The 13547-nt window shown below is 40.4% G+C and overlaps 1 protein-coding gene across 8 annotated transcripts in view; it reads right to left on the bottom strand.

The window, feature by feature from the left end:
* fibcd1 (fibrinogen C domain containing 1) overlaps positions 1-13547 on the bottom strand; it is a 237168-nt gene that overhangs the window by 105210 nt on the left and 118411 nt on the right. For 7 of the 8 annotated variants that reach the window (XM_034709573.1, XM_034709570.1, XM_034709572.1 and 4 more), the window contains 2 exons: positions 13155-13238; positions 4522-5001 (listed from right to left, as the gene is read on the bottom strand). In XM_034709573.1, the coding sequence (XP_034565464.1) occupies positions 4522-5001; positions 13155-13238 (564 nt within the window). The remainder of the gene's footprint in view (positions 1-4521; positions 5002-13154; positions 13239-13547) is intronic. The other variant, XM_034709574.1, reaches the window with a different exon arrangement.

Here is a 13547-nt window from a genome sequence, read left to right on the forward strand (position 1 = left end):
TTTAAGTTCCATTGAAAGGATTCGTTTTGCTTTCTAAACTGAGCAATGAAAGAACTCGGACGCCTCAAGTTTGCTACAGCATGAGATTCACAATTGTAATTGAAGGGCCACTGACTTACAATTTCCACTTCATTTGTGTGTAGAAAAATAAATAAAATATATTGTCCTGTATAATACTTTACCAAATAGCTTTTGACTTCAAGCATAAAATACTTAATTAAGGGCACTTTTTGGGTCTTAAAGTTGGTGTGGATTTTTGGCGCCCCCCTGTGGACAAAATATGTAGTATAAAGTCCAATTGAAAACACTGGTGATCCAGGTTTGGTCATCTTTAACTATTTGTACCTGGATAAAGTTGATTGAATCCTGTTTTTCTTCGGTAATTAGGGTAAATGGATTAACTGATCTTAAAGAATGTGAGCTTGGGGGCGCCCCATGTACAGAGGCCATTGTCCTTGTCGCCATCGTTCCTGGTTTGACACTCAGCCACGACCCTTTGTTGCATGTCTTCCTCCATTATCTAATTCTTACATTTCAGCTGTCCTAACAGTAAATGCAAAAATGCCCAAAACATAACTTTAAAAAAAAAATCAAGAGATTTAAACTTGAGCGACAGATCTGCCTGACGCTGTGTTGTAAAAGCCAATCAGTGCTAAATTTGTTGACTCCCTTGAATTCATCAGAAATGATCCATCATACCACAGTTCTACAAAAATGTTCTCCTCTCCTCTGAAGACCTGACAAAGTTTGCATTTTTACTTTGCTTTTTTCTTTACTTTATCATGATGTTGTCTTTTCAGCAACATGACAAGAAAATTGGTTTCTTATTTGGGGTTCATATGGCTGAGGTAAGCCTCTGTGTAATGTACTTTCTACTGACAACTCCATGAATCAGTTTATGTAATGGGCAAAAAGTGTCTGTGGCTGGGAGTCATTGCGCTGGCTGCACCAGGATTACTGCAAAGCTGGCACTCATTCTCAAAGGCATATGTCTTATTGCCTCGTCAGACTACGATTGTTGATGGGTTCAGTCAATGTCAATAAGGAGTAAACAGCGATTCTTTGTGCAGCTCTGACTGATGCAGCTGGTTTCATATGAGAGTTCTTACTAAAAGCACACTCTGACAACATGCAGCAGCTTGTCCATCACTCTGCAGCCTAACCATCAGTTAAATGTTTTGTTACATTTCTATATTTTACCTGTCTTTTCCCTGCAGTGTGATTTATTTAAATGCAAATGGGTTCAATTTGGTGTACCTTTCCATTTTAGTCTGAGAGCAGAAACTGTGAAAAATGAAAATGTCACTTTGAGAAAAAATCAAAACCCATTGGTCCTAAACCCACTGCAATCAGATTCCCCTGCTTATCTCCTCGGGGGCATTGGGAAGGGTTTCTCTCTATGAAGCAGGGTGAAACTGTTCTTCAGGGGGGCTGCAGTGCACACACAGAGCCATTACTAACACAGGCACAGTCAGCTCTGTGTCATCGAATAAATCAGAAGTACTGGCCACAGGTGGCCCATAGATCACACAGTCACACCATGGTGTCAGGCAGAAACAGCGGATGTCCACACCACATGCCTCGCCTCCAAAGAGGAAATCAATCACCCGGAGTGTCTGGACTGCCAGCACCCGCTTCACTTAGCCTCAGTGCCCACTGCACTGTGCCACCTATACACCACATTAACAGCAGTAAAGGAACCGACCCCCTTCCTGCCTCCAATGTGCCACCAATCAGCACCCACTGTTCCTTAGCCTGCAGAGGTAGAGCAGACCAATCCAGTGAGTGAGTTCTAAACAATGTTGAACCCTGAGCTAAAGAGGCCTGGCTTGGAGAAAGGATTGGCAGAAGCAGAAAGGATTCAGTTGTTGGAGCTTCGTGGCTGGCAGCTATGAAATCTATTTACTACTGAACAGAACAGAGAGGGAGCCTGATGGGCTTAAATTAAAAGAGCATGTAGTGTGAAGAATTTCCACGCATATTTAGGATGCATTGTCAATAAATCAATGTGGACAGTGCATATCAAAGCGAGTCTAATTATGTTTGCATTCAATGCTGAGTCTGTCTTACAAATCTAGGGAAACATTGTGTTACGCTATTAAAGTTTCTGAAATCATGATAGGCATTTCCTCCCCTGTGACCTCATCTTCAAACGCTCCAGACTCAGAGGAATATGAGCCGCGTTGCACTTTAATCTAACCAGGCTTGTAAAGTGCAAAGAGAATTGAACATGGTCGAGTTAGCATTGGATGAGTGAGTGATGGTGTTTTCATTGTGCAGTCAGGGAAAAGGAAGTGACTAAATAGAACAACCGAAAGAGAGCCCACTGGTACAATGAGCTGCCGCACGTCTTAAGGTGGTTTAACGATCAATATGTATTGATAGGTGTTCCACAATCCAGTCCTCGAGCACTGCTGTACAGTACTTTAGGTCATGAATTCAGTAGTGAGGCTTGTTTGCTGGATTTAGTAAATCTGCTTTGACTGAAAAACCTTGATTTAACCCCAAAGCAACAGGCAACTACATTTGAAACGTTCATGGTCAGGATGAGAGAAAAATGGGGGCAATAAGGTGTCCACAATTCTAGATAGTTTAAAGTACATTATGCTAATAATCATTCACATTGAACATTGAGGAATATATTGTACTGAAGTAACAAGAGTACAGCTATGGCTTCTGTAAATTCAATATATTTAAAGCTGCTGTTGGTAGTCACAGAGTAAACATCTGTTCAGAGAGAGGGACTTCGAATGTCAACACTATCCCTCCCAACACAGATCGGCGTGTGCAGTCATGATAGTGCTGGACTGATAATCAATCAAAGGAGGTAGTAGGGGCTGCCCCTTAACCAATCAGGGCAGAGGATTGGAGATTAGCTATGATTGGTCCGTCATAACGGGAACGAGGGGAATAATAACATTGCTTGACACAAAGGCATTGGAAAACGCAGAGATTTTGCAAAAGTCTCAAATTACTTCACTTACAGATGAGTACCGATGGGCATTATGACCTTTTCTCCAAACCCAGCAGACAAAAAATAATGTATTTTACACCATTCCTACCAACAGCAGCTTTAATGTTTTAAATCATGGTACGAGCACCTAATTTTGATTCCAAAAATAATACAATTTTCTTCTCTTTCTTTGTGATGTGATGAGTTAAAACTATCCATTTAACTTTTTAGTTGAATGAAAAACAGATTGTGTAATTTCAATAATAAGTTTAATTTCATAAAAGTTGAACTATCGTTGTTACTGGAGCTAGCTACCTTTGTTATCAGAGTGAGCTCGCTTTATTTTTTTAAGACCTAACTACTTTTGTTTCTGGAGCTAGCTACCTTTTTCTCTGGAGCGAGCAACCTTTGTTTCTACAGCTAACAACCTCTGTTTCTAAAGCTAGCTAACTAGCTTATCACTGCTTTGAATGGGGATCGTTGTAGTCTTGCAGTTTGTGATCAGAGCGTTTACAAAATCTTCTGTCTGTGACTTGTTGACATATTATCTCATGATTTGAGAAGGTCAGACTTTGGTCTTTACTTTACTACTGTACAGAAGCCATACCTTGTTGTGCTGTTGTAGTTTTTTGACACTAACATAGATCAATGTTTAACTGCTATTTCTTTGTATTAATTCATTTTGTCCAATCAGATATGGGATGGCAGCCTGGTTTGGCACTCTATCTGTTCAATGTAAATCTATGATTGAAAAAATGTTTAAAAGTGCCAGGAAAGTGATTGGTAAGAAAAGTTACCTGCCCCTTCAAACTATCTTTGGAAATACTGTTGTCCATCAGGCACAAACATTTTTGAAGGACTCTTCTCATGTTCTTTATTCAGAATATGAATTATTGCACTCTGGAAGACGGTTCAGAGCGAGCAGATATAAATGTGATTGCTTCAAGCTCTCCTTCCTCCCTACTTCCATCACTCTACTCAAAAATTTGCACTAACATAATGCTCTTGTATGAGTATGAGGGTTCACTTACTCTGCACTAATGTTAATATGAAATTGCTTTTTATTAGAGCATTAGTATCTTATTGGTATTTATTGTATTATTTGTATTTGTTGTGTCATTGGTATGCCACAGAGAGATGTTTTTTTTAATTTTGACAGTGGGCACGTTATTGTATATTGGTATGATGAATGAATACATTGATTGTGAGCAGCACTGTACTTATGTCCACGACAAATTTCCCCCGAGGGACAATAAAGTGTATCTTATCTTAATTGCTTCTCTTTGAAAAATATGTATATATATAAATTCATTTAGATCTTTGTAGTCCAGATGAGGAGGTATCAAACGGGTAATTCATCATCTGAACTCTATGAAAGAACAGCTCCTTGTCCATCATGTAGTCTGAATCACTTTGCAAAGCGCTGTGTTGCTCGTAGCCAATCAGGACACTCACTTGCTTCTCCTAAAGTCAGGGGACGGTGTTACATTGTGCCTAAGTTTCGTGTGACCTATGTGATATTACAATAATGTTACATGTCTTCTCCTGTATGTGTTTGCATGTCTCACCTGTATGAGTCGTCTCTGCTCAGTCTGCAGCGTGTTCAGGTCTTGCCCCAGGCTTCCCTGCCCCCTCCGTAGGGACTCATAGTCCATTTTCAGCTGCCCGGCATGGGCCGACAGCTTGGCCACCTCCTCAGCCAGACTGACGAGGAGGGCCCGGTCCTGACCCTTCACTGACTTCAGGTCAGAGTCATGGTCGGTTAAAGAGTGCAGCAGCGACGTCTGCACTCCCTCCAGGCGCAAAAAGTTACTGTTGTAGTCGGGACAGTTGGGGTCTATGAAGATGTTGATGCGAGATCCGTCTCCTCTTTCCACGGTGACCAGGGCATTCGCTTCATCCTGATTGGTGGAGATGTGGGGCAGGCCATCGGACATGGGCGGGGCCTGATAGTGATTCATAAAAAGGATGGTGCCTGTTACGGTGACGGCCAGTAATACAGCCACGAAAAGCAGAATGGTGCAGAGAAGGTAGCTGCAGCTCATCCTCTGTAATAGGAGAAAAAGGAGGGGGGAGATATGAAAGGAAGGAAAAAAAGTAAAGATTAGTATCACAGTGGCTAAAACACCAAAAACGACAGCTTTATTTGAAGGGAAATGGTTTTCATCCATCACCAGGGATATTTTTTGAATGCCAAATGCTCTGTACTCAGAGATGTAACCAAATTCCCATCTGTCGAAATGTAGTTGTAAATGATTTATGCTGCAACATAATGTAGATTCCTTCAACTGCCAGTCTTCCAGGAGCACAAAATTCTCCAAATTCTCTGAAAACCGTCTTCTGTCCAAACCCTCAGCAAGTCGTGGCGCAGTAAAGGGAGGACTGTAGCTTGCTTAACTACACAGTCAAGGCATTGATTTTTCTATTTTTCCCATTATCACATAAAATCCTGAAACAGCTGTCACCAGGAATAGTAAGCAAAGCATAAAAGGCCCATACAGCAAGTAGATCAAATATGAATGACCAGAAAATAGATTCCTCTTATAGGAAAAATGCATCCCTCTAACAGTAAAAAAAAAAAAGTCTCCAGAACAGTTCTGTTCGATGGCCCTTTATGATTGGCCTCTATGTTTCCACTCAGGTCGAGAGATTCAGCAATGGATAGAAGAGAGCAATATGGCCCACCTGTGTATGATTAACAACACTTGGCTCCCCCATATCTTCTTCCAAATGAATCAGCAACTCATCTCTCACTCATATTTTATTTTGCACATGATCTTTCAGTGAGAATATGTGGGCAGGTGTGTGTGTTTGCATGTGGAAATGTGTGTTAGCCAGCCTCATTAATATGTAAATTGGCTGTGCGAGGACAGTAAGGCACACTAATAGACAGCTAATGGTCTGCTTTACGAGAGAGGTTTACGATTTCTTTAATGTGAAGGAAATCAATTGTGTTGTCCAGGAAATAGCCTCATCCGCTGTGTTTACCCACTGCCTTTGGGTAGGAGCGATAAAATAAAGTCGTATCTTCCTGACAACTTCTAAAGGGGGTAAGATAATGTATCGGTGGGCAGGAAGTAAGCCGGTGATACACTATATAAGTTGGACCAGTTTTTATCCCAAAAAGTGCTTCTTTACATAAATGGGGCTTCGCCTTGGTCCAATTGTAAGCCTAAGGAAATGCACAAAAGGAGTTCATGTGGAGCCTGAGGATGGTTTTCTCAGTTGGGTCCCATTTGTACCCCCCGTGGCTCCATTCACAATCCACATGGGCAGACACATATGGGGCCTGAAGCTAGCGAGCCAAATGTTTCCTGAGCCCTGCTGGATGTCTATACTGCTGTGCTTTCCAAAAAACACATGATATGAGCTGTGACTAATGGGCAGACGTGGACTTCAATATGTGAATTTGTAGATTAATTAATTTACAAAATCTTAAAATGGGTTATTATTATTTTTTTGTGGTTAGTTTACCACATTCTCTTAGTTTCTGATTGACTTTTGGTTTGTGTCTTTTAGGTCCCCCTGTGGACAAAGTCGTACCTCTTATCTCTGTACTGTTTTTTTCATGTGATTTTGGACAAGTTGTGTTTAGAAATAGAAAAAATCATCCTACTGTCTTTGAACTGTTAGACACTACATGAGGCACAAGGTGCAACTAGGTTTGATTTCATCCTTTGACAATTCAAAGGTGTGTTTTTGACCTAATGGGACTCAAACCAATCAAAGTGTCTGGTCTCATTCAGTTAAAGAGTCCGGTGCATCTGCAGGCAGGCATGTTGCTCTGCATTATGATTATACATGGATTGATGTAATACCAACTAAAAAAATCCCTCTGTACAGCAGAAACAATCAAGGTCTTTCCAGATTGAGACGTACATTTACGCACGAGGCACAGCAGCGCAACTTCATTAATTTAAAACTCATGTCACACAGACAGTATTAGATAGAATCTTATGATAACTAACATCCTGTGCATTTTACATCAGAGACAGGTGTACTTTTGCTGCTGGATCACATGGCTGTATTTTGTTCTGCGGGTGTAATGTATAATTTAGTGGTCATTAGTATTTGTTGGCACCATGATCAGCGTCATTGAGAGTTATATTTCAGGATTGCAAAACACGACCCCTTAGTCAAGTGTGAGTTTGTGTCAAAACAACAAATTTGAATAATAAGTACGGTCTTGTTTGCTTTTATAGCTCAGAGCTAACTTTAATTCAGTCACACTCCTCAAAGGAGCGAATACTGAATGGGCTGTACTTAGGGCTCTTCTAGTCTTCTGATCAATCAAGGAACTTGTTCACAGCTTCACATTCCCCCATTCACAAACAATCATACACTGAGAGCGGAGGCTACTTTCTAAAGTGCCTATCAGTTCCAACTAATCAAATTCATAAGCATACATGTGCTGCTGCCTTTGCCACTTGGGGTAACTTTAATCGTGTTGCCTAAGGACACTTGAGCATATGGATTGCAGGAGCTGGGTTAAAACTGCCGACCTTTTCAGTTGACAACCAACTATGCCCCTGAGCCACAGTCACCTATTAACCAGCCTGTAAACTAGTTGTGAATGATGTATGACTAGGCTGTCAGCATCGATGCATGAATCATGATGCAATTAAACATGTCAATTTTTAATCTTGTGTTATTTTTTCCCTGTTGGCACAACATATTTAGATTCTGCAGCGACTTCCTGCTTCCTCCTGCCGCTGTGATTGGAAAACAACAACACCACTGCGCATCTGAAGGGGACATTTTATTTAAATAACTTCCAGATGGCTCAGTTGACAAGTTAAAGTAATACAGACTTTGTAAAATTGGATTACAATACCACCAAAGTGCTTCGAGTTTGAGTTAAAACCTACGAGCTAAACATACAGTTACAGCTAAATGGACCATTGTCAGTGGGCAACCACATCAAAAAGCTGGCAAAGCACTTTTTGGGGTGTGTGAATCACCACAGACCTTTGAATTAAACTAAAATGAAGAAATTAACTGCAGTGCTTGCTAAATGGGAAGCAAATGTAATTGTGTTCTCAGAAGCAAAAAAACTGCACAAGAAAAAGCTCTTCTCTCTGTTGTACAATTTTTTTTTTTCTATAGAAGAGAAGTTGGCTGAAAGACAATGCCTTTTTTTAACAGGGTGCATAGACGACATTGATTAAAGGAATTTATTATTGTCTTCCTGCTGGAGCCAACTTCACTGGGGTCCCTTTTTTTTCTGAACACCGCTGGCATGTTCAAAAGCAAACTGCCCCTAGGCTCTATTTGTCCAAATGGGTTGGAAACTACACACACACACAGACACACACTCACACACACAGACACACACTCTCTCTCACACACACACACACACACACACACACACACACACACACACACACACACACACCACAACAACAACAACAAACATACACTGCACACAGACACAAGATACACAACATTCACTAATGCTGCTAAAATTTCTAATGCTTATTCACATGCATGCAGGCACTCACAGACACACACTCACACACACAGATGTAATATTCACACATCTCTTCCTGCCAACTACTTGCAACAGACAGGCAAGCACATGCACATATTGCACATGAAAAAAAGTGTTGGAACCTTCACATTTCCTCGGTTTTTTCTCACCCAAATACAACATCTCAAAAAAAAAAACAGCTTCAGGGGTGTATTGCCGCACGGCACAATTTTTGTCTCCTTGCTCTAACTCAACATGTAGACCCTGACTGCACTAAGAAGTCTCTCTTTGCATGTCAAACAGCTTTGTGTGCGAGTTTCCCTCCCTGTGTGTGTCTCTGTTTGGGTGCAGGTGCAGCTGAGTGATTGTTACTGTGCGACTGGGCTTGGTAGTACGTGTGTGTGTGAGACAGCGAGAGAGAGAGAGAGAGAGAGAGAGAGAGAGAGAGAGAGAGAGAGAGAGAGAGAGAGAGAGAGAGAGAGAGAGTGTGTGTGTGTAAGGGTGTCTGTACTGCACATAATGTGTAGAATGGCCTCACACTGCGGAATGGCTGCGATGTAACATTAGAACAGTTTCACTGCGCACCATCGCCAGCGGGCCAAGACATCAGAGGAAGCCATCATGGGCACTGCACTAAATATTCATTGCTAGCATACTGATTGTTAACTTAACGTGGAGGAGATATACGATGGCCCAGGTTATGCTGACAGTGTGACACGAGAAGAGCTGACAGACATCTGCACTCTGAAAATTTCACATACAGGAGCAGTGCAGGCTTGTAATGGAACTTTCTGCAGATGTACTGTAACAGGCACATAATGATATCCCAAGATGTTGACCTTTAAAACCTCAAGGTGTTGAGTTTTGTCTGATTAATGACAGCCTCCCAGCAAGTGACATTTCACTGTCGCAGACAACTTTCCCATGGTGTTTTGCTGGCTCCTGACATCTTGTACATTAAGTGTAAGGTGGTCATAAAAAAGACTCAGGAGTCCTATATCAGTATTTTTCTCATATTTAAACAAAAAGAAATGAATTGAAGTTGTTCCATATTGCTGAGGTTTACATTTTTGCTCATGGAACTAATGCTGTTTGGGAAGTAGCTAGCTAAGAAGTTGATATAAAAAGGGGAGGTGCAAACCATTGTAAACACAACAGCTGCTTAAAATGTTATTGTAATGCGCTTTGCTGTTGAAATACAATGTTTAAATAGTGATGATTAGCTCTGTTTTACTGATTACATTTTAAGTAATAGAGAGAAAGGGAATACTTTACTAACTCCTAATTCTTACTCAATTAATATCTATATAATGCTCAACCACCACTGTTAAAGCGAACCACTTCACTTACAAGGGGCAGCTATAACAATTTCTTAACTGAATTTAACATGCTTGTGTGATGCTAGCTTGATATAAGGACACACTGTTAGCAAAACAATGGTTAGCACATGTGATTTTAGACAAGTGTTCAGTTAAAACATTTGTAACATTTGTATATATCTTAAATTAATATTCTATCTTTATCTATTTTTATTTTTACTTATTTTATTTTACTTATTCAAACTTTTTCTCAATTTTACTTATGTCTGGGTTGCTGCAACAACCAAAGTTCTCCCTTGGGATCAAGAAAGTAATATCTTATCTTATTGCAGAAGGGAATACCTGCTACCTTGTTATGCTAACCACGCCAAGATTGTTTGCTTATTCATACACAAAGGTCACCATCACTGTTTCCTCACTGCTGTGACCTGTCAGTTTGATGCTAGCTTGCGGTTAGGACAAATTATTAGCTTGGCAATGATTAGCACCAATAACCTAAAGTTTATATATAATAAGGGACATGGAGCAGTAGTAAGGTCTATAATCTGTGGAAAGTTTGTCTTAAAAAGTAGGGGAAAAAAATCTTTGCCAGTTGCATGCCACCTTTTAATGTTAGCTCGGCTTATGTTATGCACTCAGCTGCAGCAGTTAATGCAAACACGGCACATTTAAGGGCAGCTGATGCCAAACTCTTCCTCTTTATGCTCAGTTGTTCTTTATCCATTATTACATCCATTAGAAACAAGGTGGGAGATTATACAGCCATAGGCTAACCATATGTTACACAGATTAGATGGCTACAGCATGTGAACAAAATGTCACGTTACAGTGTGTCAGATTAAAGCTTTTCCAAGGTGCTTGGGTAATTGGTAGCCATAAGGTACAAACATACTGTATACAACATGTTACCCCTTGGTTTCAGAAGAGAAGTGAAGATGCCAAATAATGGCAGTAATAATTGAAATGCTACCCCAACCTAACTTTTGATATATTTTGCACTGGGAAGTAGGTGGAGCTGAGATGGGCTTAGAGTTCCCCTGGGCAAGTAGCTACAAACTTTCCATCCATCTTTAAATTCAGACCCAAATTAAGCAAACAGTGCATAAATGCTAGCCTTAATAAATGAGTCAATTTTTTTAGAGAGACCCTAGCTGGGATTTGAACCAGGCTGTAAACCCGTTGAATTATGTTGTTAACCATTGTTTTTTTTTCACTTTCCATTGGCTTCATTTTCCAACACATGAAGGTACTTCTTGGGTACAAATTTATAACAATAGTTTGACCTGAATAGAGGGTATTTTAAAGGAAGCAGATTGATTATGGCACCTTGGGGTCCCACTGCGAGTTCCACTGCTTTATTAGTCTTTGAAAGTTCAATTTTGGAATTTGGGATGCAAAAGAAATTTAGCATATGGGTGCAAAATTGACTTGCAAAACCATATCCAGTTATAAAAATGTGGTAAGGTATTGACCCTGCAACAGGCTAAGGACAATTCTTCTTACTTTTTTTCTTAGATCAGGCTGACTCTGGAGCAAGGCTGAAGTGAAGGATAGAAAAACTGGGTATGACAGTGGGGAGCAGAGGTTACTGCTGCATAACTTGTTTCAGTGTTCAATAAAAATAAAAGACAACAGCCAACCTTCTTCATGTCCCTATTGAATAAACCATCCCTTAACTGCACGCAGAATGAGCTGCGAGCAACCTCTTAACACAGTTCTTTTCTTTTAAAATGAGTCTCTCAATCTCACAGCAGGAGCCCACTCTGTAATTAGTGGCTGACTCCTACATCCTCTCCTGTCTCTGCTCAGGCCACAACATGGGATTCAAGAGGACCACGAGGGAATTCTGATGGATGCATAGAAAAAGCGATGCTAAGAGAGAGAATGAATTCCTCTATTAAAATTATGTGCTCCCACGCAGGAGTACTCGCAGACTGTTCTTGGACGAATGGCTTTGTCTGCTCATTAGATAAGCAGGAGACCAGCAGGGGCCTTTTTCTCACACAATTGCTGACTTTCTCAAATGCAAAAATGTATTAATGTATATGCTGATGACACTGATGTATTCACAATGAGAATTTGATATTGATCCTGCCCAGATAATGCACAACAAAGGGAACAAACATATTAGAGACAAATGCATTCCAACACTGAGGGGTTTTACATCCAGGTCTTTTACCTTCATCTTGCATAACACTTTCCCATCAGTATTCAAAACCTAGCGTCTCCCCAAAATACTGACACGCAATCAGCCTTCCTTTTCCTGGCGAGTCACGATCACTCGGCTTAGTTCAAAGAATCTGAAGGAGCCTAATCTCATCTAATTCTTGTGCATTTGGATGCTTGAGCTGAGGTTGTGCCTTCGCTGCTGCTCATGGCAAAATGTAATGTGTAATATGCAATAATCCTTCGCACTGCCATCACCAAAGCAGTGAGGAAAAACGGATTGTGATGAAAATCATCAGCAATGAAATCTAATCCCCTCCCCAGGTGAGCAATCACTATTCATGCCCCTTTTTTGACTTGAAGGAAGGTGGTAGAGAGGACAGAGTGCATTTAAAGAAGCAACAAAGAGAAGTTGTATACCGGGCACTGCTTTTTATCAGTTTTTCCACTTCTATACGGTTTGATTTTTGCTGCAACCTTCACTATCTACCATATACAAATGGCCATGAGTTCCAGGTAGGGCTATTGCAACATAACAGTATTGACGATAACTGTTTTTAAAAATAAATAAATATTGATATGTCCTAAAAATAAGCATACAGTGATACCATGTTAGTAATTGATTCATAGTTGGGGGGCGATAGTGGTTCTTTACCTCCTCATAAAATGGAGGTAAGATGAAATACCACCAGCAGCAGCAGAAGAAGACTCAGGAAACAGCTAGCTAGTTATCCTTTACTGTAGTTTGTGACTACTACTGCAGAGCATATCATGTAAAAATGCCACAAAATGATGATTCAGACAGGTCTAATACTAATACTTAGATGATTTAATTTAGTTTTCTTTGTCTTCTATGCCAGTAAACTCATTGTTTTGACTTATTTTGGCTAATATGCAGAAAACCACACTTTAAGATCTGATAACTGTGATAAAAGATAAACCAATAATGAAAAATGAAGTCTTATTTGCAGCCATACTCTTAATTAGGATTTATAAATGTCAAATTGTGAAAAAATCTTGTAACAGCAGTACCAATTTTTCAATAATCATCGTCAAAATATATAATTGATAGCACAATTTTTCAGACTTTGTTTTAACAGTGTAACTCATTATTTCAAAGAAACCTCAAATGAAGCTTCCACTTATGATTCAAGCCTTATGCAGACCATGAAACATAAGCTCTTGTGTGTAGGCATGCTTAGTTTCCCATGTGTATATACAGTCAGTTGTAGTGACAGGGCCTTACCTTGGCCGGGGTCTCCCTGGCAGTTTCTGAGTCTGACCAGCGGTGTTTGAGCTGGGAGGAGCTGGGCACACACTCACAGAACGTCTGCATGGGACAAACAGACAGGGCCACCAGTGTTGGCGTTTGTTCAAGTCACATGTGCAATCAAGCATGCAAGCACATGGGCACAAACACACACTAGTATGCATGCATTCACAAATACGCACAGAGGGACAAAAGGTTTTGGGATGTTTGCCTAAATACCTGAAAAATCTAACAAACGGGTGCAGTACATTTTTGCAGCCAAACACTTCAAGTTGCATTTAACATTTCATCACATTGTTAGGAGATGAATGGTGCCTGTGCTGATAAACCGCATCCACCTACACACGTAAGTCATTTATGACAGTCAGA

Source organism: Notolabrus celidotus, chromosome 19 (genome assembly GCF_009762535.1).
Source record: "Notolabrus celidotus isolate fNotCel1 chromosome 19, fNotCel1.pri, whole genome shotgun sequence".
Lineage (NCBI taxonomy): Eukaryota > Metazoa > Chordata > Actinopteri > Labriformes > Labridae > Notolabrus > Notolabrus celidotus.